The 27,156-nt window shown below is 48.4% G+C and overlaps 1 protein-coding gene across 2 annotated transcripts; it reads left to right on the forward strand.

The window, feature by feature from the left end:
- Window positions 1-3,079: 3,079 nt before the first annotated feature.
- Window positions 3,080-25,591, forward strand: RBBP5 (RB binding protein 5, histone lysine methyltransferase complex subunit). Of its 2 annotated transcripts, none has more exons than XM_058039701.1 (14): window positions 3,080-3,132; window positions 3,723-3,748; window positions 5,256-5,428; window positions 6,775-6,915; window positions 9,628-9,790; window positions 11,189-11,298; window positions 12,915-13,034; window positions 14,398-14,551; window positions 14,660-14,731; window positions 16,128-16,245; window positions 17,007-17,076; window positions 17,920-18,149; window positions 19,578-19,772; window positions 23,548-25,591. In XM_058039701.1, the coding sequence occupies exons 1-14, from the start codon at window positions 3,114-3,116 to the stop codon at window positions 23,574-23,576; spliced, it is 1,620 nt and encodes a 539-aa protein (XP_057895684.1). In that variant the 5' UTR covers window positions 3,080-3,113; the 3' UTR covers window positions 23,577-25,591. The 2 variants fall into 2 exon arrangements, with proteins under 2 accessions (XP_057895684.1, XP_057895685.1); XM_058039702.1 differs by having other exon boundaries at window positions 23,551-25,591.
- Window positions 25,592-27,156: the final 1,565 nt, after the last annotated feature.

Raw genomic sequence — 27,156 nt, forward strand, 5'->3', positions numbered from 1 at the left:
GGAATTGTTGGGGACAGGGGGGTGACAGCTCCATCCCAATCCCACCCTGTTCTCCCTAAAATATTCTGTGGGACAGGGGGGTGACAGCTCCATCCCAATCCCACCCTATGGAATTGTTTGGGTTGGGGATAACAGCTCCATCCCAATCCTGTTATCCCTCTGGAATTGTTTGGGACAGGGGGGTGACAGCTCCATCCCAATCCCATCCTGTTATCCCTAAAATATTCTGTGGGACAGGGGGGTGACAGCTCCATCCCAGTCCCACCCTGTTCCCCCTCTGGAATTGTTTGGGGACAGGGGGGTGACAGCTCCATCCCAACCCCGTTCTCCCCATGGATTCGAGGGATGGAAGCCCCAAACCCTTTGCCAACCCCACCCCAAGCCCTGGGAGGGATCCATGGGATGGGAAAATCCCTTCCCAAAGCCCCAGGAGAACCATCCTGCTCCTCCCTCTGCCTTTGGCAGCAATTCCAGGGGAGAGGAAGGAAAAAGCCCCAAACTTTAGGATAAGGAAATGTTGGGAAGCTCCAAGGAGCTGGAAATGTTTACATGGACAGGAGCAAAGCTTCCATTTATTATTTTTTTTTTCTATGGGGACTTGGAAAACCCCACTGGATAAGCTATTGATCCCTAATCCCGCATTTTCCTCCTCTTTTTCCCCTCTCCTTTGCTTCCTTCAATTTCTTGGAGTGGCTGGAGAAACCTTCCCTCGCTTCCACACTGCATTCCTCAGAGGTTCCGCTTTGTACCACCACAAAAATCCTTCAAAATACTGATTTTTCCATGGGGAAAAGTGCCAAAATTCCTTTAAAATCAGGATTTGGGGCTTGAAGTTCATGGGATTGTCATGGCAAGTTTTAAATTGGGCTGAGTGTGCACAGGAATATTTAAAAAAATGAGGATTTTCCAGCTTTTTTTTTCCAAGTTGGATGGGAAGAAAGATCTTTCCTTCTTCCCCTCACTTTCACTCCAGGGCTGGAATTTGGTTGGAAAAAATTTAAAAAAATGGGGATAGGGAAGAGGGGAATCCTGGACAAGGTTGTTTCTCCCAAATTCCTGGGATTTTTTCCTGCATTTTTGGGGTGGAATTGGAGCAGGAGATGCCCCTTGGTGGCTCCATGAGGAACTGAGGAGTTGGGAATTCTCCAGCTGGAGTTCCCAGGGAAGGTTGGAATTCCTTGGCTGCAATTCCAGCTGGCCAAGGGTGGCTTCAGTGGGAATCTTTTCCTTTCTTTGTGCAATAAAATGGATTCAGGAGCTTTTTATGGAGGAAAGAAAAATAAAAAATGGCTTTTTTTTTGGTTTATTTTCTGCACCTGGGGGGTTTGTTTGTGCCAGAATTTCCAGTGGGATGGGGGCAGATCCAACCTCTCCTGCCATTCCAGATTGGGAATTTTATGGATCCAATCCCCGTTTTGGCATTGCAGAGTGGTTTTTTCATGGATTAAATCCCTGCTCTGCCACTCCAGAGTGGGAATTTTATGGATCCAATCCCTGTTTTGGCATTCCCAGAATGGTTTTTATGGATCCAATTCCTGCTCTGCTATTCCAGAGTGGTTTTTTTTTATCATGGATCCAACCTCTCCTGCCGTTCCAGAGGGTTTTTTTTAATGGATTTAACCTCTTCTGCCATTCCAGAGTGGGATTTTTATGGATCCACTTCTTGCTCTGCCATTCCAGAGTGGATTTGTGTAGATCCTCTGGAAAAGTGGGAATGGCCTCAGGAAAAACCTCTGGGAAAACGGGAATGGCCCTTAGGGAAAAGCTCTGGAAATGAGGGAAATTTGGAAATTCCTTGGACCCTCAGAAAAAAACCCCTGGAAAAGTGGGAATAGCTCAGGAAAAACCTTTGGAAAAGTGGGAATGGCCCTCAGGGAAGAGCTCTGGAAAAGTGGGAATGGCTCTGAGGAAATCCCCTGGAAAAAACGGGAATGACTCTTAGGGGAAAACCTCTCGGAAATTGGGAATGGCCTTCGGGAAAAGCTCTGGAAAAGTGGGAATGGCCTCGGAAAAAAGCTCTGGAAATTGGGGAATGGCCATTAGGGAAATCGTCTGGAAAAGCGGGAATGTCTCTGAGGAAAAACCCCTGGAAAAGCGGGAATGGCCTCGGGATGGCGCCAGAGGAGCGGGAGTGATGAAGGGCAATGAACCCGAGCGCTGTGCCTGCGATTCCACACCCACAATTCCCTGCTGGGGTCTTGGGAATTTCCCGGTGGAATTTTGTTTCTGCCTGCCTGGAGTTGGTGTTTGGAGATTCCACAGCTTTTTATTCCTCAAATCAGGGTTTATTTTATTTTATTTTATTTTATTTTATTTTATTTTATTTTATTTTATTTCTTTTACTTTTTTTAAAATTTTTACTTTGCTTTTCTCTGGTTTTAATATTTCATATTGTTTTATTTTTTATATTATTTCTTTTGTTTTTATTTTAATTTTCTTTATTTTTCTTTATTTTTAATATTTTGGTTTATATTTTTATTATTCAATGTTTTATATTTTAGTTTATAATTTTTATTATTTTTAAATTTTTATTTCATTTTGTTCTATTCTATTCTATTCTATTCTATTCTATTCTATTCTATTCTATTCTATTCTATTCTATTCTATTTTTTCTTTCCTTTCATTTTAATTTTTCTTTCCTTTTTTCCAAAAGCAGCCAGTCCTTTCCAGTAGAAACCCAGGCAATACCAGCAAGGGCCCAGCTTCCCCCTGGTATTTCAGTTAATTATTCGAATAAAAATTATTTTAATTAATTTAATTATTGGTGCTACTTTATTACCGCTCCCCCTTCCCGGAACCTTCCTGCGTGGTCGCGGAGCCCCCCCGGCCCCTTTCCGCGCTCCGCGCCGGGGCTGCCCGCGGCGCTGCCTGATCGCCGCCGCCCATTCCTGGCGCCGCCGCCGCACCGGGAGCGAGCAGCGCCGCTCCCCGAGCCCGTCGGGAGGGGCGGGCGGAGCCGGCCCGGGAAGAGCCGGGAGCAGCGGCGGGAGCGAGTGAAAGCAGCGGCGGTTGGTCAGGCGAACGGCGAGGCGAGGCGCGGCGCCGGGCAGGCCCCCGCGGGGTCCTTCGGCGACGGGAGCGGAGGGAGCGGGAGCGGCGGCGGCGGCGGCGCGATGAACCTGGAGCTGCTCGGTGCGGGAACCGGAATGGGAACGGGGAGCGGGAACGGGAGCGGGAACCGGAATGGGAACGGGGAGCGGGAACGGGAGCGGGAACCGCAGCGGGAGGGGCAACGGGGAGTGGGAACAGGAACGGGAGAGGGGACGGGAACGGGAATGGGAACGGGGAGCCGGAGAGGGAGGGGGAACGGGAATGGGAGCGGGTACAGGAATGGGGAGAGGGAGCGGGAACGGGAGGGGGAATGGGAACCGGAGCGGGTAGGGGAGCGGGAGAGGGAGCGGGGAGCGGGAGTGGGAATGGGGAACGGGAACGGGCACTGCGGGACCGGAGGCGGCGGGAATGGCAGCGGAGAGGGAACGGGGAACGGCGGGGGCGGGACGGCGGCACCACGAACCTGGAGCTGCCCGGTGCGAACGGGAACGGGAGCGGAGTAGGCGCGGCTGGGAACGGGAATGAGGAGGGAGCTGGGGCGGCACCGGGAGCGGGGCTGGGCTGGAGCCGGCAGCGGCGGCACCGGGAATGGGGGGTGGCCGGTGCCGGTACCGGAGCGGGGTCGGCGGGGCCGCCTCTCGCTCAGCCGCCGCTTTCCCGTTCCTCCGCAGAGTCCTTCGGCCAGAACTACCCCGAGGTAACGGCGCTGCCCCCGAACATCCCCCGGGCATCCTCCGGTGGGGGCGGCCTGAGCCGGGTCTGAGAGGGACTGAGCGGGGCTGGCTGGGAATGAGCGGGGCTGAGCGGGGCTGAGCGGCTCTAACCGGGCTTGACCGGCTCCGTCCCGGTGTCTGATCGGTTCTGGCCCGGTCTGAGCGGGCTGGACTGGGTCTGGCTCAGACAGACCGGGTCTCACTGAGTCTGAGCTTGTCTGGCTGGGTCTCACTGGATGTCGCTGTGTCTGATGGGTCCTGGCTGGGCGCTGTCCCCAAGGTGTCCCCTCGCTGTCCCCGCACTGCCTGTGCTGTCCCCAAGGTGTCCCCTCGCTGTCCCCGCACTGCCTGTGCTGTCCCCATGGTGTCCCCTCGCTGTCCCCACGCTGCCTGTGCTGTCCCCAAGGTGTCCCTGCGCTGTCTTTACCCGGTTCCCACACTGCCCACGCTGTCCCCTGCGCCGTCCCGTGCTGTCCTCACGCTGGTACCGCACTGTCCTTGCACTGTCCTAACGCTGTCCCCACACTGTGTCACACTGTCCCCACACTGTCCCTCAATGTCCCTGTGCTGTCCCCGCACTGCCTGCGCTGTCCCCACACTCTCCCCCACCCAGTCCCCACCCTGTCCCCCATGCTCTCCCCACACTGCCTGTGCTGTCCCCACCCTGTCTCCACTGTCCCTGCACTGTCCCCACCCTGTCCCTGCACTGTCCCCACACTGTCCCCGTGCTGTCCCCACCCTGTCTCCACTGTCCCCACACTGTCCCCACACTGTTCCCCGCTGTCCACACACTGTCCCCCACACTGTCCCACATTCTTCCACCCTGTCCCCACCCTGTCCCCACTGTCCCCACCCTGTCCCCACCCTGTCTCCACTGTCCCCCATGCTCTCCCCACCCTGTCTCCACTGTCCCCACCCTGTCCCCACTGTCCCTGCACTGTCCCTACTCTGTCCCCCATGCTGTCCCCGCACTGTTCCCCGCTGTCCCTGCACTGTCCCCCACACTGTCCCACGTTCTCCCGCACTGTCCCCACCCTGTCCCCACACTGTCCCCACCCTGTCCCCACACTGTCCCCACACTGTCCCCCATGCTCTCCCCACACTGCCTGTGCTGTCCCCACCCTGTCTCCACTGTCCCTGCACTGTCCCCACACTGTCCCCACCCTGTCTCCACTGTCCCTGCACTGTCCCCACTGTCCCCACACTGTCCCCGTGCTGTCCCCACACTGTCCCCACCCCGTCTCCACTGTCCCTGCACTGTCCCCACACTGTCCCCCATGCTGTCCCCGCACTGTTCCCCGCTGTCCACACACTGTCCCACGTTCTCCCACACTGTCCCCACACTGTCCCCGTGCTGTCCCCACACTGTCCCCACCCTGTCCCCACTGTCCCCACACTGTCCCCGTGCTGTCCCCACATTGTCCCCACCCTGTCTCCACTGTCCCCACACTGTCCCTGCACTGTCCCCACGCTGTCCCTGCTGTCCCCCAGGAGGCTGACGGGACCCTGGACTGTATCAGCATGGCTCTGACGTGCACCTTCAACCGCTGGGGCACGCTGCTGGCCGTGGGCTGCAACGATGGGCGCATCGTCATCTGGGACTTCCTGACGCGCGGCATCGCCAAGATCATCAGCGCCCACATCCACCCTGTGTGCTCCCTCTGGTGAGCTGGGATCCCAAAAATCGCAACAATCCCAAAACCCCACATCCCAGCTATCCCACCTCCCCAAAAACCCATATCCACCCCGTGTGCTCCCTCTGGTGAGCTGGGATCCCAAAAAACCCACATCCCAACAATCCCACATCCACCCCGTCTGCTCCCTCTGGTGAGCTGGGATCCCAAAAATCACAGAATCCAAAAAAACCCACATCCCAACAATCCCACATCCACCCTGTCTGCTCCCTCTGGTGAGCTAGGATCCCAGAAATCACAGAATCCCAAAAAACCCACATCCCCAAAAACCCACATCCATCCCGTGTGCTCCCTCTGGTGAGCTGGGATCCCAAAATCCCAACAATCCCAAAACTCCACATCCCAGCTATCCCACATCCCAACAATCCCACATCCGCCTCGTCTGCTCCCTCTGGTGAGCACTGCTGGGGATCCCAAAATCCCAACAATCCCAAAAAACCCACATCCCAACAATCTCACACCCATCCTGTGTGCTCCCTGTGGTGAGCAGAGCCCAGGAACTGCAGGAATCTGCTGGAATCCCCATGGAATTCCCCTGGAATCCCCATGGAGTCCCCAGCTCCTTTTGTCCCTGGCTGCATTTGAGCTTTTTAAGGAATAACTTTATTGGGAATGCCCTGAGCTCCTTTTCCCCTGGTTGTGTTTGATTCCTGTAAAGAGTAGCTTTAATGGGAATTCCCTGGGCTCCTTTCTCCCCTGCCCTTTAAGGAGTAACTTTATTGGGAATTCCCTGAGCTCCTTTTCCCCCTCACCTTTAAGGAATAACTTTTTTTGGGGCATTCCCTGAACTCCTTTTCCTCCTGACTGCATTTGGACCCTTTTAAGGAATAACATTTCTGTGCATTCCCTGAGCCCCTTTCCCCCTGCCCTTTAAGGAATAACATTTCTGTGCATTCCCTGAGCCCCTTTCCCCCATAACCTTTAAGAAATAACATTTTCTGTGCATTCCCTGAGCCCTTTTCCCCCCTAACCTTCAAGGAATAACATTTCTGTGCATTCCCTGAGCCCCTTTACCCCTGCCCACCTTTAAGGACTGACATTTCTGTGCATTCCCTGAGCCCTTATCCCCCTAACCTTTAAGGAATAATATTTCTGTGCATTCCCTGAGCCCCTTTTCCCCCTGCCCTTTAAGGAATAACCTTTCTGTGCATTCCCTGAGCCCCTTTACCCCCTAACCTTTAAGGAATAACATTTCTGTGCATTCCCTGAGCCCCTTTTCCCCCATAACGTTTAAGGAATAACATTTTCTGTGCATTCCCTGAGCCCCTTTACCCCTGCCCACCTTCAAGGAATAACATTTTCTGTGCATCCTGCAGCTGGAGCCGCGATGGGCACAAGCTGGTCAGCGCCTCCACCGACAACATCGTGTCGCAGTGGGACGTGCTGTCCGGGGACTGTGACCAGAGGTTCCGCTTCCCCTCGCCCATCCTCAAGGTCCAGTACCACCCTCGGGACCAGTAAGTGCCCTGGGGAGGGACTGGGATGCTCCCAGTGGGGTGGAACCACTGGTTTTGGGGTTTCCTTGTGGTGTCCAAGTGGAATTGTTGGTCTGGGACCAGTAAATAGCCTGGCAGGGGACTGGGATGCTCCCAGTGGGGTGGAACCACTGATTTTGGGGTTTTGTTGTGTTTTTTAAGTGGAATTGATGGTCTGGTACTGGACTCAAGGTCCAATACAACCCCCAGGACCAGTTAGTGCCATGGGGAGGGACTGGGATGCTCCCAGTGGGGTGGAGGTGCTGATTTTGGGGTTTCCTTGTGGTGTCCAAGTGGAATTGTTGGTCTGGTACTTACCCCGGGACCTGTAAGTAACCTAGGAAGGGACTGGGATGCTCCCAGTGGGGTGGAAACACTGATTTTGGGGTTTCCTTGTGGTGTCCAAGTGGAATTGTTGGTCTGGGACCAGTAAATAGCCTGGCAGGGGACTGGGATGCTCCCAGTAGGGTGGAACTGCTGATTTTGGGGTTTTCTTGTGGTTTTTAAGTGGAATTGTTGGTCTGGTACTGAACTCAAGGTCCAATACAACCCCCAGGACCAGTAAGTGCCATGGGGAGGGACTGGGATGCTCTCAGTGGGGTGGAACTGCTGATTTTGGGGTTTTCTTATGGTTTCCAAGTGGAATTGTTGGTCTGGTACTGGACTCAAAGTTCAGTACCACCCCTGGGACCAGTAAGTGCCCTGGGAAGGAACTGGGATGCTCCCAGTGGGGTGGAACCACTGATTTTGGGGTTTCCTTGTGGTTTCCAAGTGGAATTGTTGGTTTGGGACCAGTAAGTGCCCTGGGGACGGACTGGGGTGCTCCCAGCACGGTGGAACTGCTGATTTTGGGGTTTTCCTGTGATTTCAAAGGGATTGTTGGGTCTGGGAGGTTGTGTTGGGGTTGGGTTTTTGGGAGGGAGCTCTTGGAAGTCATTTTGGGAATGTGTCCTTGGGTTTAATATTCCTGCACAAACTCAGAGATGGAGAAGAAATTAAAGTAGAGCTGAACTTCACATCATTTTGCTGTCTAAGTGCTAAAGATAAGACAGCAAAAGTCAGGAATATCCTGAGTTCCTTGATCCAGCTCAATACTTTTTTTGCTGGAAATCCTTTTCCAAGATCTCCTGAATTTCTCAATCCAACTCAATGCTTTTTTTACTGGAAATCCTTAATTTTACAAGATATTCCTCAATCCACCTCCATGCCTGTTTAGCTCTAACCATGGAAACCCTTCCCAAGATCTCCTTTAGCCATGGAAACCCTTCCCAAAATCTGAATTCCTCGATCCAGCTTGATGTTTTTTTGCTTTAACCTTCCCAAGATCTGAATTCCTCAGTCCAGCTTGATGTTTTTTTGCTCTAACCATGGAAACCCTTCCCAAGATCTGAATTCCTTGATCCAGCTCAATGTTTTTTTGCTCTAACCAAGGAAACCCTACCCAAAATCTCCTGAATTCCTTGATCCAATTCAATGCTTTTTAGCTCTAGCCATGGAAACCCTTCCCAAAATCTGAATTCCTCAGTCCAGCTTGATGTTTTTTTGCTCTAACCAAGGAAACCCTTCCCAAAAATCTGAATTCCTCAATCCAGCTCAGTGCTTTTTTGGTCTAGCCATGGAATACCTTCCCAAGATCTCCTGAATTTCTCAATCCATCGCGATGCTTATTTTGCTGGAAATCCTTTTCCAAAATATTCCTCGATCCATCTCAATGCTTTTTAGCTCTAACCATGGAAACTCTTCCCAAAATCTGAATTCCTCAGTCCAGCTTGATGTTTTTTTGCTCTAACCATGGAAACCCTTCCCAAAATCTGAATTCCTTGATCCAACTCGATGCTTTTTTGCTCTAACCATGGAAACCCTTCCCAAGATCTGAATTCCTCAGTCCAGCTCGATGCTTTTTTAGCTCTAGCCATGGAATACCTTCCCAAGATCTGAATTCCTCAATCCAGCTCAATTGTTTTTAGCTCTAACCATGGAAACTCTTCCCAAGATCTCCTAAATTCCTCGATACAACTCAATGCTTTTTAGCTCTAACCTTCCCAAGATCTCCTGTATTCCTCGATCCAGCTCGATGTTTTTTTGCTTTAACCGTGGAAACCCATCCCAAAATCTGAATTCCTCAGTCCAGCTTGATGTTGTTTTGCTTTAACCTTCCCAAGATCTGAATTCCTCAGTCCAGCTCGATGTTTTTTTGCTTTAACCATGGAATACCTTCCCAAGATCTGAATTCCTTGATCCAACTCAATGGTTTTTAGCTCTAACCATGGCAACCCTTCCCAAAATCTGAATTCCTTGATCCAGCTCAATGGTTTTTAGCTCTAGCCATGGAAACCCTTCCCAAGATCTGAATTCCTTGATCCAGCTCGATGTTTTTTTGCTCTAACCATAGAAACCCTTCCCAAGATCTCCTGTATTCCTCGATCCAGCTCAATGTTTCTTTGCTCTAACCATGGGAACCCTTCCCAAGATCTGAATTCCTCAGTCCAGCTTGATGCTTTTTAGCTCTAGCCATGGAATACCTTCCTAAGATCTGAATTCCTCAATCCCACTCAATGCTTTTTAGCTCTAGCCATGGCAACCCTTCCCAAGATCTCCTGAACTCCTCGATCCAGCTGGATGTTTTTTGTCTCTAACCATGGCAGCCCCTCCCAAGGGAGGCAGGAATTGCCAGCCTGTGCTGCTGTTTCCCAGGAACAGGGTGCTGGTGTGCCCCATGAAGTCGGCCCCGGTGATGCTGACCCTGTCTGACTCCAAGCACGTGGTGCTGCCCGTGGACGACGACTCCGACCTCAACGTGGTGGCCTCGTTCGACCGCCGCGGGGAGTACATCTACACTGGCAATGCCAAGGGCAAGGTCAGCCCCTGCCCGGCCCCCTGGGCACCCCTGGCTGCCCCCAGGGCAGGGCCAGGCTGGGCAGCAGCAGGAATTCCCCCTGGGAATGGGGGGTCAGGGTTTGGGGGGCCCAGGGGGGTTTGGGGCGCGGCGTCTCTGGGGGTGGCGCTGAGTGCCCAGGGTGGGGATTGGGCATCTGGAGGGGTGAGGGGCACAGGGAGGGGTTTGGGGAGCAGTGAGGGGCACAGGGAGGGGTTTGGGGAGCAGTGAGGGGCACAGGGAGGGGTTTGGGGAGCAGTGAGGGGCACAGGGAGGGGTTTGGGGAGCAGGGAGGGGCACAGGGAGGGGTTTGGGGAGCAGTGAGGGGCATGGAGAGGGGTTTGGAGAGCAGTGAGGGGCACAGGGAGGGATTTGGGGAGCAGTGAGGAGCACAGGGAGGGGTTTGGGGAGCAGTGAGGGGCACAGGGAGGGATTTGGGGAGCAGTGAGGGGCACAGGGAGGGATTTGGGGCACAGGAATGGGTTTGGGGAGCAGTGAGGGGCACAGGGAGGGGTTTGGGGAGAATTGAGGGGCAGAGGGAGGGATTTGGGGCACAGGAATGGGTTTGGGGAGCATTGAGGGGCACAGGGAGGGGTTTGGGGAGAAGTGAGTGGCATGGAGAGGGGTTTGGGGAGCAGGAATGGGTTTGGGGAGCAGTCCAGGGGCACGGGGAGGGGTTTGGGGATCAGAGACAGTCACAGGTTTAGGTTTGGGAACAGAGATGGATTTGGAGAACTGGTGAGGGGCACAGGGATGGGTTTGAGGAACAGGTGAGGGGCACGGGCAGAGATTTGGGGCACAGGGATAAGTTTGGGGAGCAGGAGTGGATTTGGGGAACAGTGAGGAGCACAGGTTTGGGTTGGGGAGCAGAGACAGTCACAGGTTTGGGTTTGGGAACCAGAATGGATTTGGAGAACAGGTGAGGGGCACAGGAAAGGATTTGGAGAACTGGAATAGATTTGAGGAAAGGTGAGGGGCACAGGGATGGATCTGGGGGGCAGTGAGGAGCACGGGGAGAGATTTGGGGAGCAGGAATGGATTTGGGGCACAGGGATGAGTTTGAGGAACAGGAATAGATTTGGGGAACGGATGAGGCCACAGGGATGAGTTTGGGGAGTGGGGACAGGCACAGGGATGGGTTTGAGGAACAGGGATGGGTGCAGAGATGGCTGCAGGGTGTGGGGAACAGGTGAGGGATTGCTTGAGGAGTTTTCCAACCTCAGGCATTCTGGGATCTCTGTCTGACTTTGGTTCTGACACATTTTTGGGATGTTTCCCTGGCGTTTCTGTCTCAGCAGCTCCTGCAGCGTCCCCGGGTGGGCTCCCAGGGTTCTGTTGCAGGTGAAGCCACTGATTGTTCTCTGTCTGCTCAATCTTCAGATCTTGGTCTTAAAAACAGACACTCAGGATCTTGTTGCTTCCTTCAGAGTGACCACAGGGACCAGCAACACCACGGCCATTAAATCCATCGAGTTTGCCCGCAAAGGGAGGTGAGAGCCCTGGGGGGATCCCAAAACTGCAGAGAGCTCCTCAGACCCCCCCATTACAGGGACCTGTTGAAGGTCTCCATTGTCGCAGACATTTCTCCACAGAAATCCTTTCTTTCGGATTTCTGCGTCTTCTGGAGGCCAGAGGCTTCAGAAGAGAAGGTAAACAATTATTATCAGCTGCTGGGGAATGCAACAGGGACACCTTGATTGGCTCATTTCCTATGTTTATAATTAAGGGCCAATCACCAGTGCAAGCCAGGGGACTGAGTCCTTGGCCACAACTTTGTTATAGATTCTTTCTTTCTATTCTTAGCCTAGCCTAGCTGCTCTGCAAACCTCTCTCTATATTCTATTAGTGTAGTAATAATGTGTTATATATAATATCTTAATAAATCAAGCCTTCTGATTCAAGAAACAAGATTCACCGTCTCTCTCTCACCAGCTGCACCCACTCAGGTGCAGTAATACTCCATGGTGAGAGATGGACGAGAATCTTGTTTCTTGATCAGAAGGCTGGATTTATTGATATATGATATATAATACATGATACCAAATATATATATATATATATATAATATATATATATTATATATATATATATATAATATATATATATTATATATATATATATAATACCAAATAGAATAAAGAGAGAAGTTGCAGGTCCTTGCTAAGCTAAGAATAGAAAGAAAGAATCGATAACAAAGTTGTGTCCAGGGACTCTGTCCCTGGCTTGCACTTGTGATTGGCCCTTAATTATAAACATGGGAACATGAACCAATCACCCGTCAAAATAGGTGCATCCTATTGCATTCCACAGCAGCTGATAACAATTGTTTGATGCCGAATTTTGCCCCAAAAGGCAAGAATAACTGCTTAAGAGACTCAGCCTAAGTCAGATAAGCAGGAGGTATTTTATTGCGACGCGTCGGAGAAATCACAAAATGGATTTCTCAGTTTCCTGTAACAAAGGCAGGCCTTTTATACAGTTTTGGGATATAAGATTGCATCAGATCATATACATAATCATATCTTTGCATGAATATTCATATGGGGCGTGGCATAGGCGGAGCGTGGGCGGGGACACTTCTTTCGAGGATCATCTTGGTGGTCGTTCCGGTTGCCTTCATCATGGGCTGGGGTCTCCTGATGAGTCTTCCTCCTTAAACTTTTGAACTTCTTTCCTAATTTGGCCAATTCCCAGTGTACTTGGCTTGGTCTCTATGGCTTGGCAAAGTTCTTAGGGTCAGTTTGACATTGTTGGCTCTGAACATGCTCAGCCCATCAGTTCCCCTATCCCTATCTCTCTTTCCTGTCATTGTGTTTCATGCTTTAGCCGATTTATTGCTTTATGTGTTTCCTAATGCTATGCTTTCTTCAAATGCCTCACATTCTATGTTTTAACTCATTATTTCTTGAAGGCTATCTGTTTTGGGGCTTCAGTTTACATTCTCTTCTGAGGCCTCTGCCTTCCAGAAGACGCAGAAATCTGAAAGAAAGGATTTCTGTGAAAAAATGTCTCTGTGACACCCCCCCAGTTCTCCCACATGATGGGATTTGATTGATTGATGATTGATTGATTGGTTTTTCATTGGTTTGTCCATGTTCTGGTGCAGCTGTTTCCTGATCAACACGGCCGACCGCATCATCCGCGTGTACGACGGGCGGGAGATCCTGACCTGCGGCCGCGACGGGGAACCCGAGCCCATGCAGAAACTGCAGGACCTGGTCAACAGGTGGGGACAGCTGGGGACAGCTGGGGACAGGGCAGGGCCTGGGGACTGCCTGGGGACAGCTGGTGACAGCCTGGGGACAGGACAGGGCGTGGGGACAGAGCTGGGGCATGGACATGGCGAGCCCGAGCCCATGCAGAAACTGCAGGACCTGGTCAACAGGTGGGGACAGCCTGGGGACAGCCTGGGGACAGGGCAGGGCCTGGGGACTGCCTGGGGACAGCCTAGGGACAGGGCAGGGCATGGGGACAGGGCAGGGCATGGGGACAGAGCTGGGGCATGGACATGGCGAGCCCGAGCCCATGCAGAAACTGCAGGACCTGGTCAACAGGTGGGGACAGCCTGGGGACAGGGCTGGGGCATGGGGACAACTGGGGACAGCCTGGGGACAGGGCTGGGGCATGGGGACAGGTGAGGGCAGGGGCTGGGGACAGGTTAGGGGCATGGGGAGGGGTTTGGGGAAGAATCTGAAAAATAAAAAAAGCTAAAACTTCAAATATAAAGCTTAAATATAAATAATAATTTTTTAAAAAATGCATACACTTAAATATGAAAGAAGCACAGCATCTGAAAAACATAAAAGATAAAACTTAAAATATAAAGCTTAAATATAAATAACAAAAAAAAAAAAAAAAAAGAAAAATAAATATAAAAGCAGCCCAGAATCTGAAAACCATAAAAGCTAAAACCTGACCCATCCCACCCTGTTTTCCTGGCTGCAGGACCCCCTGGAAGAAGTGCTGCTTCTCAGGGGACGGATATAAAAATATAAATAATAATTAAAAAAAAAAAAAAAAAAAAGAAAGCTTGAATATAAAAGCAGCCCAGAATCTGAAAACCATAAAAGATAAAACCTGAGGCATTCTCATCCCTGTTTCCCTGGCTGCAGGACCCCCTGGAAGAAGTACTGCTTCTCAGGGAACGGGTATAAAAATATAAAAATTAAAAATAAAAAAAAAAAAAAAAAGAAAGCTTGAATATAAAAGCAGCCCAGAATCTGAAAACCATAAAAGCCAAAACCTGAGCCATCCCACCCTGTTTTCCTGGCTGCAGGACCCCCTGGAAGAAGTGCTGCTTCTCAGGGGACAGATATAAAAATATAAATAATAATTAAAAAAAAAAAAAGAAAGCTTGAATATAAAAGCAGCCTAGAATCTGAAAACCATAAAAGATAAAACCTGAGGCATTCTCATCCCTGTTTCCTGGCTGCAGGACCCCCTGGAAGAAGTGCTGCTTCTCGGGGGACGGATATAAAAATATAAATAATAATTAAAAAAAAACACCCTTAAATACAAAAGCAGCCCAGAATCTGAAAACCATAAAAATCAAAGCCTGAGCCATCTCACACCTCTTTCCCTGGCTGCAGGACCCCCTGGAAGAAGTGCTGCTTCTCGGGGGACGGCGAGTACATTGTGGCGGGCTCGGCGCGGCAGCACGCGCTCTACATCTGGGAGAAGAGCATCGGCAACCTGGTGAAGATCCTGCACGGGACCCGCGGAGAGCTGCTCCTGGACGTGGCAGTGAGCACCCCCCCGGCCCCTGGAGATCCCTGGGATGTGGGAATCCAGCTGGCACAGTCCCTCGGGTTTGCTAATTAAGGGTTTTTTTGGTCTCCCTGTTGATTGCAGTGGCACCCGGTGCGGCCGATCATCGCCTCCATCTCCAGCGGGGTGGTTTCCATCTGGGCTCAGAACCAAGTGGTGAGTGAGGCTTTGGGCTCGTTCCCTTGGGAATAGGGTCTGGAATAGGGAAATTTTGGCTCTTCCATCCCTGGGAGTGTCCCAGGCCAGATTAGAGCAACCTGGGATAGGGAAAAGTGTGGAGTTGGTGATCCCTTCCAACACAAACCAGTCCAGGATTTAATGGTTCAGAACCAAGTGGTGAGTGAGGCTTTGGGCTCATTCCCTTGGGAATAGGGTCTGGAATAAGGAAATTTTGGCTGTTCCGTCCTTGGAAGTGTCCCAGGAAATTTGGAGCTACCTGGGATAGGGGGAAGTGTGGAGATTCCAACCCAAACCAGTCCAGGATTTCATGGGCTCAGAACCAAGTAATGAATCAGGGTTTGGGCTCATTCCCTTGGGAATAGGGTCTGGAATAGGGAAATTTTGGCTCTTCCATCCTTGGAAGTGTCCCAGACAATTTTTAGCAATCTGGGATAGGGAGAAGTGTGGAGCTGGTGATCCCTTCCAAGCCAAAGCATTCCAGGATTTCATGGGTTCAGAACCAAGTGGTGAGTCAGAGTTTGGGCTCATTCCCTTGGGAGCAGGGTCTGGAAGGGGTTTTTCCAGGGAAATTTTGGCTGTTCCATCCCTGAAAGTGTCCCAGGCCAGGCTGGAGCAACCTGGAATGGGGAGAAGTGTGAAGCTTCCAATCCAAACCAGTCCAGGATTCGCTGTTGGTTTGGGTGGGATTTTGGGAATAAATCCTTCCCTGGGAGGGGCTGGGATGGAATTCCCAGAGGATCTGTGGCTGCTCCATCCCTGGGAGTGTCCCAGGCCAGGTTGAACCGTGGATAAAATGGAAAAAATGGATAAAAAGGCACCCTGGGATAGTGGGAAGTTTCCCTGCCCAAGGGATGGGATGGGATTTAAGCTCCCCTTCCCACCCAAACCCACCTGGAATTCTATAATTCCATAATCCTCCCTGGACTCAGTTTTTTCTGTGTTGAAATCCTTGAAAAATTCCCATTCCATCACATTTTTGGGCTCTCCTTCATTTTAATTTGGGATTTCAAGCTCAAAACTCCAGCTTAGCTTTGGGTTCATCCTTAAACTCCATCCCAGGGACATTTTCTGTGGAATTGTTCCCTCCTTTAATTCCAGGAGTGATCCAGGTGAATGTTGATTCCTTGATTTTTTAATACTTTTATGGGATTTTCCTCAATTTTTAATGCTTTTATTGTATTTCAACAAGATCGCAGATCCAAAAAATAATTCAAGCTGGAAAAACGCTCCCAGATCCCCAATTCCAGCCATTCCCAACTTTCTCCTTCACCCATCTATATTTTAAACCCCTCCAGGATTTTAATTCCTCAAAATTCCAGGAATCCAATGCTGTTTGTTTATATTAAAACTGCTTTTTTATTATTTTTTTCAGGAAAACTGGAGTGCTTTTGCCCCTGATTTCAAGGAGCTGGATGAAAATGTGGAATATGAGGAGAGGGAATCAGAATTTGATATTGAGGACGAGGATAAGAGCGAGCCAGAGCAGACAGGTGCTGCCCCGAAAATTCCCCTAAAAGCTGTCAAAAAATTCCACAAAAAATTCTCAAAAATTCCCAAAAAATTCCTCAAAAAATTCCCAACAAATTCCCCTAAAATTTCTCAAAAAATTCTCAAAAATTCCCAGGGAATTCCCAACCTCCCTGGGGTCCTCCCTGGCCACATGGTGGTGCTCAAAATCCAGGAGAAGAAAAAATTAAAATCCTGGAATATGAAAAATAATTGGAATGAGAATTATTCCTCATTAATGCTTCCCATAAAAGCACTTTCCATAATATAATTAATTGGATTTTAACAATATTTTAATATGAATTATTTTAGGGTTTTTTCTGCTATGAAAGGAAATATTTTAGGTTTGTTTTGTGCTTTAACTGGAATTATTTTAGGTTATTGTGCTTTAAAAGGAAATATTTTAGATTTTTTTTCTTCTTTAATAAGAAATATTTTAAATTTGTTTCCTCCTTTAATAGAAAATATTTTAGGTTTTTTTGTGCTTTAATATTAATTAGTGTAGGTTTGGTTTGTGTTTTATTAAGAAATATTTTAGATTTGTTTTTTGCTTTAATAGGAAATATTTAAGTTTGTTTTCTGCTTTAATATGAATTATTTTAGGCTTGTTTTGTGCCATAGTAAGAAATATTTCAGTGGGGTTTTTTTGAGGGTTTTTTTCTGCTGGGACAGGAAATTCTCCAGGATATTTTCTGCTGTCCCAGGTGTTTTTCCTGTCTTTAATTCCCATTTTCCCTGGTCCCAGGTGCAGATGCTGCAGAGGATGAGGAGGTGGATGTGACCAGCGTGGATCCCATCGCCGCCTTCTGCAGCAGGTGCCTGACCCTGAAACTCGTTAATGGGCACTAATTAACCTCCACAGAATGTTCCCTTTATACACCACAACATTCCCTTTAAACATTCCTGTTGCAAACCCCAAAATTCCCATCCCAAACCCCACCATCCCCACCCCAAACCCCACAAACTCCCATTGCCGACCATCCCCATTCCAAACCCCATCCCAAGCCCCAAAATTCCCATCGCAAACCCCACCATCCCCAATCCAAACCCCAAAATTCCCATTCCAAAACCCTGTTCCAAACCACATCCCAACCTCCCCAAACCCCAAAATTCCCCTTCCAAACCCCAAAATTCCCATCCCAAACCCCAAAATTCCCATCCCAAACCCCATTACAAACTGCAAAATCCCTATCCCAAACACCATTACAAGGCCCATTCCAAACCCCGAAATTCCCAGCCCAAACCCCAAACCCTGTTCCAAACCCCAACATTCCCATCCCAAACCCCAAAATTCCCATCCCAAACCCCATTACAAACTGCAAAATCCCTATCCCAAACACCATTACAAGGCCCATCCGAAACCCCAAAATTCCCATTCCAAACCCCAAAATTCCCATCCCAAACCCCAAAATTCCCGTCCCAAACCTCATTACAAACTGCAAAATCCCTATCCCAAACACCATTACAAGGCCCATTCCAAACCCCAAAATTCCCATCCCAAACCCCAAACCCTGTTCCAAACCCCAACATTCCCATCCCAAACCCGAAAATTCCCATCCCAAACCCCAAAATTCCCATCCCAAACCCCAAACCCTGTTCCAAACCCCAAAATTCCCGTCCCAAACCCACCCCAGCCCCTCTGTCCGTGTGTCCCGCAGCGACGAGGAGCTGGAGGACGCGCGGGCGCTGCTGTACCTGCCCATCGCCCCTGAGGTGGAGGACCCCGAGGAGAACCCGTACGGGCCCCCGCCCGAGGCCGTGCCCGGGGCGCTGCCCGACGACGCCCTGGGCCCCGACAAGAAGCGGCCCGGCTCCTCGGACGGGCCCCAGAACCCCAAGAAAAAACCCAAAACCACCAACATCGAGCTGCAGGGAGTCCCCAATGACGGTGGGTGGGAGGGCCGGAGGGGGTTTGGGGTGTTGGGGGGTTGATCCTGAGGGGTTTGGGGTGTTGGGGGGTTGATCCTGAGGGGTTTGGGGTGATTGGGATCTGATCCTGGGGGGTTTGGGGTGATTGGGATCTGATCCCGAGGGGTTTGGGGTGATTGGGGGGGTTGATCCTGGGGGTTTGGGGTGATTGGGATCTGATCCTGAGGGGTTTGGGGTGTTTGGGATCGGATCCTGAGGGGTTTGGGGTGTTGGGGGGTTGATCCTGAGGGGTTTGGGGTGATTGAGATGTGATCCTGAGGGGTTTGGGGTGATTGGGATCTGATCCCGAGGGGTTTGGGGTGATTGGGATCTGATCCTGAGGGGTTTGGGGTGATTGGGATCTGATCCTGAGGGGTTTGGGGTGATTGGGATCTGATCCTGAGGGGTTTGGGGTGTTGGGGGGGTTGATCCTGAGGGGTTTGGGGTGTTGGGGGGTTGATCCTGAGGGATTTGGGGTGATTGGGATCTGATCCTGAGGGGTTTGGGGCGTTGGGGGGTTGATCCTGGGGGTTTGGGGTGATTGGGATCTGATCCTGAGGGGTTTGGGGTGATTGGGATCTGATCCTGAGGGGTTTGGGGTGATTGGGATCTGATCCTGAGGGGTTTGGGGTGATTGGGAGCTGATCCTGAGGGGTTTGGGGTGATTGGGATCTGATCCCGAGGGGTTTGGGGTTTTGGGAGGGGTCTGATACCAAGGGGTGTTGGGAGGAGTCTGATCCCGAGGGTTTTGGGGTGTTGAGGAGTTGATCCTGGGGGTTTGGGGTGATTGGGATCTGATCCCAAGGGGTTTGGGGTGATTGGGATCTGATCCCGAGGGGTTTGGGGTTTTGGGAGGGGTCTGATACCAAGGGGTGTTGGGAGGGTCTGATCCTGAGGGGTTTGGGGTGTTGGGGGGTTGATCCTGTGGGGTTTGGGGTGATTGGGATCTGATCCTGAGGGGTTTGGGGTGATTGGGATCTGATCCTGAGGGGTTTGGGGTGATTGGGATCTGACCCTGAGGGGTTTGGGGTGTTGGGGGGTTGATCCTGAGGGGTTTGGGGTGATTGGGATCTGATCCTGAGGGGTTTGGGGTGATTGGGATCTGATCCCGAGGGGTTTGGGGTGATTGGGATCTGATCCTGAGGGGTTTGGGGTTTCGGAGGGATCTGATCCCAGAGGTTTTATGGCATTGAGAGGGATCCAGTCCCAAGGGTTTTGGGGTGTTGGGAGTGATCTGATCCTGGGAGGTTTGGGGTGTTGGGAAGGTTCCAATCCCAAGATTTTGGGCCATTGGGAGGATCTGATCAGGATTTCAGGGATTTGGGGTTTTGGGAGAGATCTGATCCCAACATTTCAGCATTTCAACTCACCCCAAACCCCCCATTTCCCCCCAATTTCCCCTCCCCAGAGGTGCACCCGCTGCTGGGCGTGAAGGGCGACGGTAAATCCAAGAAGAAGCAGGCGGGCAGGCCCAAAGGATCAAAAGGTAAAGACAAAGATTCTCCATTTAAACCGAAACTCTACAAAGGGGACAGAGGTGCTTTACCTCTGGAAGGAGCAGCCAAGGGTAAAGTGCAGGCGGAGCTGGGCCAGCCCCTGACAGGTAAGGACAGTGTCACCTCCCCTGGTGGCTTTGCTTTGTCACCCCTCATCCTTAGAGCTCCCCAAATCCCTCCCTCCCTGCTCAGCTGCTGGCAAGGAGAGGCAAAATTGGGGTTTTTTTGGGGGGGTTTAGAATTAGAAATTGGAATAAAATCGAGTTCTGCGCGTGGGAAAATGGTGGGGGAGGTGATTTCTGTGTGCTGGACGTTTGTGGTGTTGAGGTGGCCCTAAATTCAAATTATTTTGATTGGTTTAATTGCTTTAATTTTTCCCCTCAGATCCTGCAGAAGTCAGGAAATATTTTAGTTGGTATTAGTAAATCCTTCAGGAAAATGAAGGATTCTGCAGTTTTGTGGTGTTGAGGTGGTCCTAAATTGAAATTATTTTAATTGGTTTAATTGCTTTAATTTTTTCCCCTCAGATCCTGCAGAAGTCAGGAAATATTTTAGTTGATATTAGTAAATCCTTCAGGAGAATGAAGGATTCTGCAGTTTTGTGGTGTTGAGGTGGTCCTAAATTGAAATTATTTTAATTGGTTTAATTCTTTCTCTCAGCTCCTGCAGAAATCACAAAATATTTTGGGGAAAAAAACAAAGGATTCTGCAGTTTTGTGGTGTCGAGCTGTTCCTAAATTAATTTTTTTTTTATTGGTTTAATTCCTTCCCTCAGCTCCTGCAGAAATCAGGACATACTTTGAGGGGAAAATGAAGGATTCCACAGTTTTGTGGTGGTCCTAAATTCAAATTATTTTAATTGGTTTAATTGGTTGAATTCCTTCCCTCTGCTTCTGCAGAAATCAGGAAATATTTTGGGGCAGAAATGAAGGATTCCACAGTTTTGTGGTGTTGAACTGTTCCTAAATTCAAATTATTTTAATTGGTTTAATTACTTCAATTCCTTCCCTCAGCTCCTGCAGAAATCACAAAATATTTCGGGGGGAAAATGAAGGATTCCACAGTTTTTTGGTGCTGAGATGTTCCTAAATTAAAATTATTTTAATTCCTTCAATTCCTTCCCTCAGCTCCTGTAGAAATTATAAAATACCTGGATTTTAGTTGATTGTTGGGAGAAAAAGGAGCATCAAAAATAATTTATTGAAAAAAACGCGTGGGGTAAAATCCAGGAGCTGCATTTCCTCTTCCCAGCTGTGCTGCAGCCCTTGAATTCCACTTTAATTCCAGTTTAAACTCCAGTGGCTGCACAGAGGGAGAAATTTGGGATTTTTGCAGGAGATTTTTGCAGGAGAAATTTGGGATTTTTGCCGGAGAAATTTGGGATCTTCCTCCTTCACAATTGCTGCAAATAGGCAAAAATTCAGATTTTCTCCTTTTTTTTTGCAATATTTTGCTGCTTCCAGAGCAGGACACCTCTGTTGAGACCCTGAGCCTCAAACATTTCCCATTCTCCAATTTCCTTCTTTTTTTTTTTTTGAAATTTCCTCCCTTTTTTTGGGGAAATTTCCTCCTTTTTTTGGGGGGGGGAAATGCTCCTCCAGGCCCAGCACAGAGAACACAATTTTGGCTGCAATAATGATTTTTTTAAAAATATTTTAATCCAGAACTCAACCTTGGGACACAACCCAGCTTCAAAAATGGATTTGATGGATCAAAATTCTGCATTTCCTTGATTCCAGCAGCTGCTGCCATGGATTTTAGGAATTCAGGAATTATTTTAATTCCTTTAATTCCTTTAATTTCCAGGAGTGATTTATTCCCTTTTTTCCCCTCCCCTTCCTGCTCAGCTCCTTGGTGTTGCTTGTCCTGATTTTTGTTATTTCCAGGAATGGGAATTTTGGATGGGAAAACCTTGGGAATGTTCTCTGGGAATGTTTCCACCTGGAAAAATCCAGGATTGGAGCATCCAGGAGCATCCTGGGGATGGCTTTGGGTGGGATTTGTCTCTTTTTGGGGGGAAATTTTGGGGGATTTTCCAAGATTTTTGGGGGTTTTCAAGGATGGCACCTGGATCCTCACAGGGCTGGCTTGGAGGTGATTAATTTCATGTTAATTATTGCTTTCATTAATTATCACTGTTAATTAATATAATTAACAACAGAAATGAGAAGGGATCATGGCCTGGGAGGTGAAAATTGGGATTTCCAAGGAGAATTCCAATCCTTGGCTTTCAAACAGTGCAGGATCCTTGGATTTTCCATCTTGGAGGGGCTGCTCACAAAAAAACAGCTTTAATTTTTAATTAACATTAGCATTTCCCATTTCTCCCTGCATTTCCCATTTCCCCCTATATTTCCCATTTTTTCCTACATTTCCCATTTTTCCCTGCATTTCCCATTTTCCCTTCATTTCCCATTCTTTTCCCTACATTTTTTTTTTAATACATTCCCCATTTTTTCCATACATTTCCCTTTTTTTCTACATTTCCCATTTTTTCCCTACATTTCCCATTTTCCCCCTGCATTTCCCATTTCTTTTCTACATTTCCCATTTTCCCTTCATTTCCCATTCTTTTCCCTGCATTTCCCTTTTTTCTACATTCCCATTTTTTATCTACATTTCCCATTTTCCCTTAATTTCCCATTCTTTTCCCTGCATTTCCCTTTTTTCTACATTCCCATTTTTTATCTACATTTCCCATTTTCCCTTAATTTCCTATTTTCCCCCTGCATTTTCCCATTTCCCCATCCATTTCCCATTTCTCCCCTGCATTTCCCATTTTTTTTCTACATTTCTGATTTTCCCCTTCATTTCCCATTTTCCCCTGCATTTCCCATTTTTTTCCCTGTACTTCCCATTTTCCCCTTAATTTCCCATTTTTTTGCTACATTTCCCATTTCCCCCCTGCATTCCCATTTCCCCCCTGCATTTCCCTTTTTTTTTCTACATTTCCCTTTTGTTTTCTACATTTCCAATTTTTCCCTGCAATTCCCATTTCTTTTTCTGCATTCCCCATTTCCCCCTCCATTTCCCATTTTCCCCTGCATTTCCAATTTTCCCTTCATTTCCCATTCTTTTTTCTACATTCCCCATTTTTCCCCTACATTTCCCATTTTTTCCTCTCCATTCCCCATTCCATTTTTTTCTACATTTCCCATTTCCCCCCTGCATTTCCCATTTTCCTCTGCATTTCCCATTTTATTTCCTACATTTCCCTTTTTTCCCCTCCATTTCCCATAATTTTTTCCACATTTCCCATTCCCCCCTGCATTTCCCATTTTCCCCTTGCATTTCCCATTTTTTATACATTTGTCATTTTTTCCCTCCATTTTCCCCTCCATTTCCCATTTTTTTATACATTTCCCATTTTTTTATACATTTCTCATTTTTTATACATTTCCCATTTTTTATACATTTCTCATTTTTACATTTATACATTTCCCATTTTTTTCTCCATTTCCCATTTTTTTATACATTTCCCATTTTTTCCCTCCATTTCCCCCTGCATTTCCCATTTTTTTTATACATCTCCCATTTTTTATACATTTCCCATTTTTTTCTCCATTTCCCATTTTTTCCCTCCATTTTCCCCTCCATTTCCCATTTTTTCCCTCCATTTCCCCTGCATTTCCCATTTTTTTTAACACATTTCCCATTTTTTTATACATTTCTCATTTCCCATTTTTTTCCCTCCATTCCCCCTGCATTTCCCATTTTTTTTAACACATTTCCCATTTTTTTATACATTTCTCATTTCCCATTTTTGTCCCTCCATTTCCCCCTGCATTTCCCATTTTCCCCTGCTCCTCCCTTGGCTCTCTGTGTTCCTGGGGGCCTCTCCGCGGTGCTGCGCGCTCACGTCTCCGTCTCTGCTCTCTTCAGCAGGTGGTGCAATCTCAGAGTTGCTATGAAGACTCTCCCCTCCCTCCCTGTCTCCTTTCCTCCCTTGGCTCCCCAGTGGTGGAAAGTGCTGGAATTCCCAGGCAGGACTGGCACAGACTGAATTCCAAGGATTTCAGGGAGTGATTTGGGGCAGGAATGACTCTGCAAGAGGGAGCAGCTCCATCCGTGGATCAGGCTGGGACTGAGCTCCAGCCTGGGATTTTTGGGGACAAATCCCTGTCCCAAAGTGACCTGAGCCCCTTCCCTGCCACTCCAGAGCCTCTCCACCTTTTATCTCCCAAAATCTCTCAGCATTCCTGGACGGAAGAACAGCCCAGAGTGTGAGTTTGGATTCCTGACTGTCTCCTGCCTCCTTTTCCAGCTGGGAATTCCCAACTCTCTGAGCCTGGCTTTTCCCAGGGCACAGCTGCTGATCCCAGCCCAGATTTTCAGGAATTTGCAATTCCTGAGGCCCCTCTGGAATCTGCCTTGGTTTTGTGTTTGTTTTTCCCATTCTGCCAGTGGCAGAAGGAGCAGCTTTAGATAAAAAAAGTCATTTTCCAATGTTTTTTTTTTTTTCCCAGCCTGTGATTCCCAAAGCTCTGCTGGAGTTTCTTCCTGTCCTTTCCAATGGTTTTGTTCTTTCTCTTCCCTGGGAATTTCTCCTCCAGGAATATCCAGGCTCCTCCTTGGTAAACAAAAAACAATTTTTTTTTTGTCAGAACTGAAGAAGAACTTTTCCAAAGGGTTTCTGTTTTCCCATTTCTGGGTTAAAACAGAAACTGGGAGATCATTCCCAACTTTTATTCCTTCAGGAATTCCTGTAGGAATGGGAATGGCATTTCCCTGTCCCACACCAACATCCTGATCAAAGGAAATTTCATTCCTAAATCCCTTTTTTTTCCTCCAGACTTTGGAGTTTCATTGCTCTCAGTGTTCCCCCAGGTGGAATTATTGGGATTATCAGGAGCTATTTAAATTTCCTGCAGACATGAAAAGCAGGAAGGGAGCTGGAGAAATGACAGATTTGCAGCCAGAACTGTGCAGGTGTAAAAATGAGGAGAAAGAAAACATTTGGAAATCAGAGGTTTTGAAATTTTTCAAAACTTGATGTTTTCATTCCCACCTTTGGGGACATTTGGGGAAATTTATGACCACGAGTGTAAAATTCCTTTTTTTTTTTTTTTTTTTTTTTTTGTTCTTTTTGCTTGTGGGGTGACTCTGCTGTGCCAAACCCACCCTGGCTGCTGGGCCTGACCCCCAAATTAAAAAAGCCCAGGCCAAGGTTCTGCAGGTTGGGTTAAAGCATTGAATGCCCCCAAACTCAGCTTCCCCTCTGTACAGTGTAAATGCCTTTGTTTATTCCCACCCTTCTTTTATTTCCTGCTTTATTCCCATCTTTATTTCCTGCTCTGTTCCCATCTTTATTTTATTTCCATCCTTCTTTTATTTCCTGGTTTATTCCCATCCTTATTTTATTTCCCAGTTTGTTTCCATCCTTATTTTCTGTCCTGATTATTTCCCATCTTTATTTTATTTCCTGTTTGTTCTCATTTTTTTTTCCCTGGTTATTCCCATCCTTATTTTATTTTATTTCCTGCCTTATTCCCATCTCTGTTTTATTTCTCACTTTGTTCCCATCTTTATTTTATTTCCTGCTTTATTCCCATCCTTATTTTATTTCCTGCTGTATTCCCATCCTTATCTTCTTCCCTGGTTTATTCCCATCCTTGTTTTATTTCCTGGTTTATTCCCACCCTTATTTTATTTCCTGCTGTATTCCCATCCTTATCTTCTTTCCTGCTTTATTCCCACCCTTATTTTATTTCCTGCTTTGTTCCCATCCTTATTTTATTGTATTTCCTGTTTTATTCCCATCCTTGTTTTATTTCCTGTTTATTCCCATCCTTATTTTATTTTATTTTATTTTATTTTATTTTATTTCCTGATTTATTCCCACCCTTATTTTATTCCCTGGTTTTGTACAATATTGGAGCAGCTCCTGCAGCGGTGGTGGTTCTGTGTTTGTAAATAAAGAGGTACCTTCCATTTCCTAAAATCCACGGGTAAATCTTGGCTTTTCCATGGAATAGTTGGGGGGTTCCTGTCATGCTGGAATTTGGGAATCTTTCAAACACGCCGTGTTTGGGGTTTTTAGGGTATTTTTTGTTGGTTTTAGTGAAGGGAGAGGAGTAAAACCAAACCCTGAGTGCTCAGGGAATGGAATTCCTGACCGGGGAATGTCCCAGGCCAGGTTGGATGAGGTTTGGAGCATCCTGGGATGGTGGAATGGGTGGGCTTTGAGGTCCCTTCCCACCCAAAGCAGTCTGGAATTCCCAGATCCCTGAGTACAGAGGGGAGGGCAGGGCAGCTCCAGGGGGGATTTGGGGGTGGAAAATCCTCCTGGAGCTTTGGGAATTCCTCAGTTCAGTTTGAGGAGTGTGAGGAAAGGAAATAGATCCAGATGTTCATTACAAGCAGAGGAACTCAGCAAACCCAAATCCCTGTGGGAATCCAGGGATGCCCATCAGGACACTCTGATTATGGGATGCCTTTTCCATAAAACTGTGGTCAGAACCTATGGAGAACATGATTCCATAGAACTGGGGGAGTTCCTGCATCCAAAAACCCGGATTTTCCAGGGAAGAACACTTCAGCAGTGCATGATTTGTTTCCATAGAACTGGGGGGAGTTCCTCCATCCAAAAACCTGGGTTTTCCAGGGAAGAACACTTCAGCAGTGCATGATTTGTTTCCATAGAACTGGGGGGAGTTCCTCCTTCAAAAACCCGGATTTTTCAGGGAAGAACACTTCACCAGTGCATGATTTTTTTGGGATGCTTGAACACCTCATGATCTCAACTGAATCTCCTCTCCAAGCGTTTTCCTGGGATGGCAGCGTGAGAATGATTCTTGTGGATCAACCAGTGAAGGTTTGGGGTCAGATCCCTCAGGAATGAGGGCTCTGAGAGCTCTCCCAACTCCTGTGGCTCCTTCCAAGGCTGGGAATTTCATCCAGAACCTCACCCAGAGCTTCTGGGGCCCTCAGGATTTGCTGGACCTTCCTGAGGGTTCTTCCTTGGAATGTTTGGGGCTGTTGTGCCCCGTCTGTGACATCAGAGCTGCTCCCATGGGAACAGCTCCAGGGCCTGGTGTGGACACGGAGTGACCAGAGCCCACCAGGCTCAGACCACCCTGGATTTCCATGGATCAGCCCCAGTAGAGGTTGGAATGTTGGGGTTGGATTTGGGGAGTGCTCCACACTGGGATATGTTTGTATAAGTGAGGATTGGACAGGGCCTCCATGAGGAATTGGGGTTTTGGGATTTCCTCCATTATTTGGGAGATTCCAGCAGTAATTCCTGCTGGAAATTCGGAGTTTGGTGGGAAAATGAAACTGGAGCCGCTCCTTTTCCAGTGGGAATCCATCCAAAATGAAACCCATCAAAAATAATGATGGGAGTCTTACAGAGAGGAGAGAATTTCACTCTGAAATTGCCGAACACACCCAAAACTGATGGAATTTGGGCAGAGTTGGATTGGATCCAATGGATCAGAACATCCTCCTGTCCTGTTCAAAGAGCATTCCCGACGGAATTCCTTGAATTCC

This window comes from Melospiza georgiana, chromosome 23 (assembly GCF_028018845.1).
Source record: "Melospiza georgiana isolate bMelGeo1 chromosome 23, bMelGeo1.pri, whole genome shotgun sequence".
NCBI classification, from domain to species: Eukaryota; Metazoa; Chordata; class Aves; order Passeriformes; family Passerellidae; genus Melospiza; species Melospiza georgiana.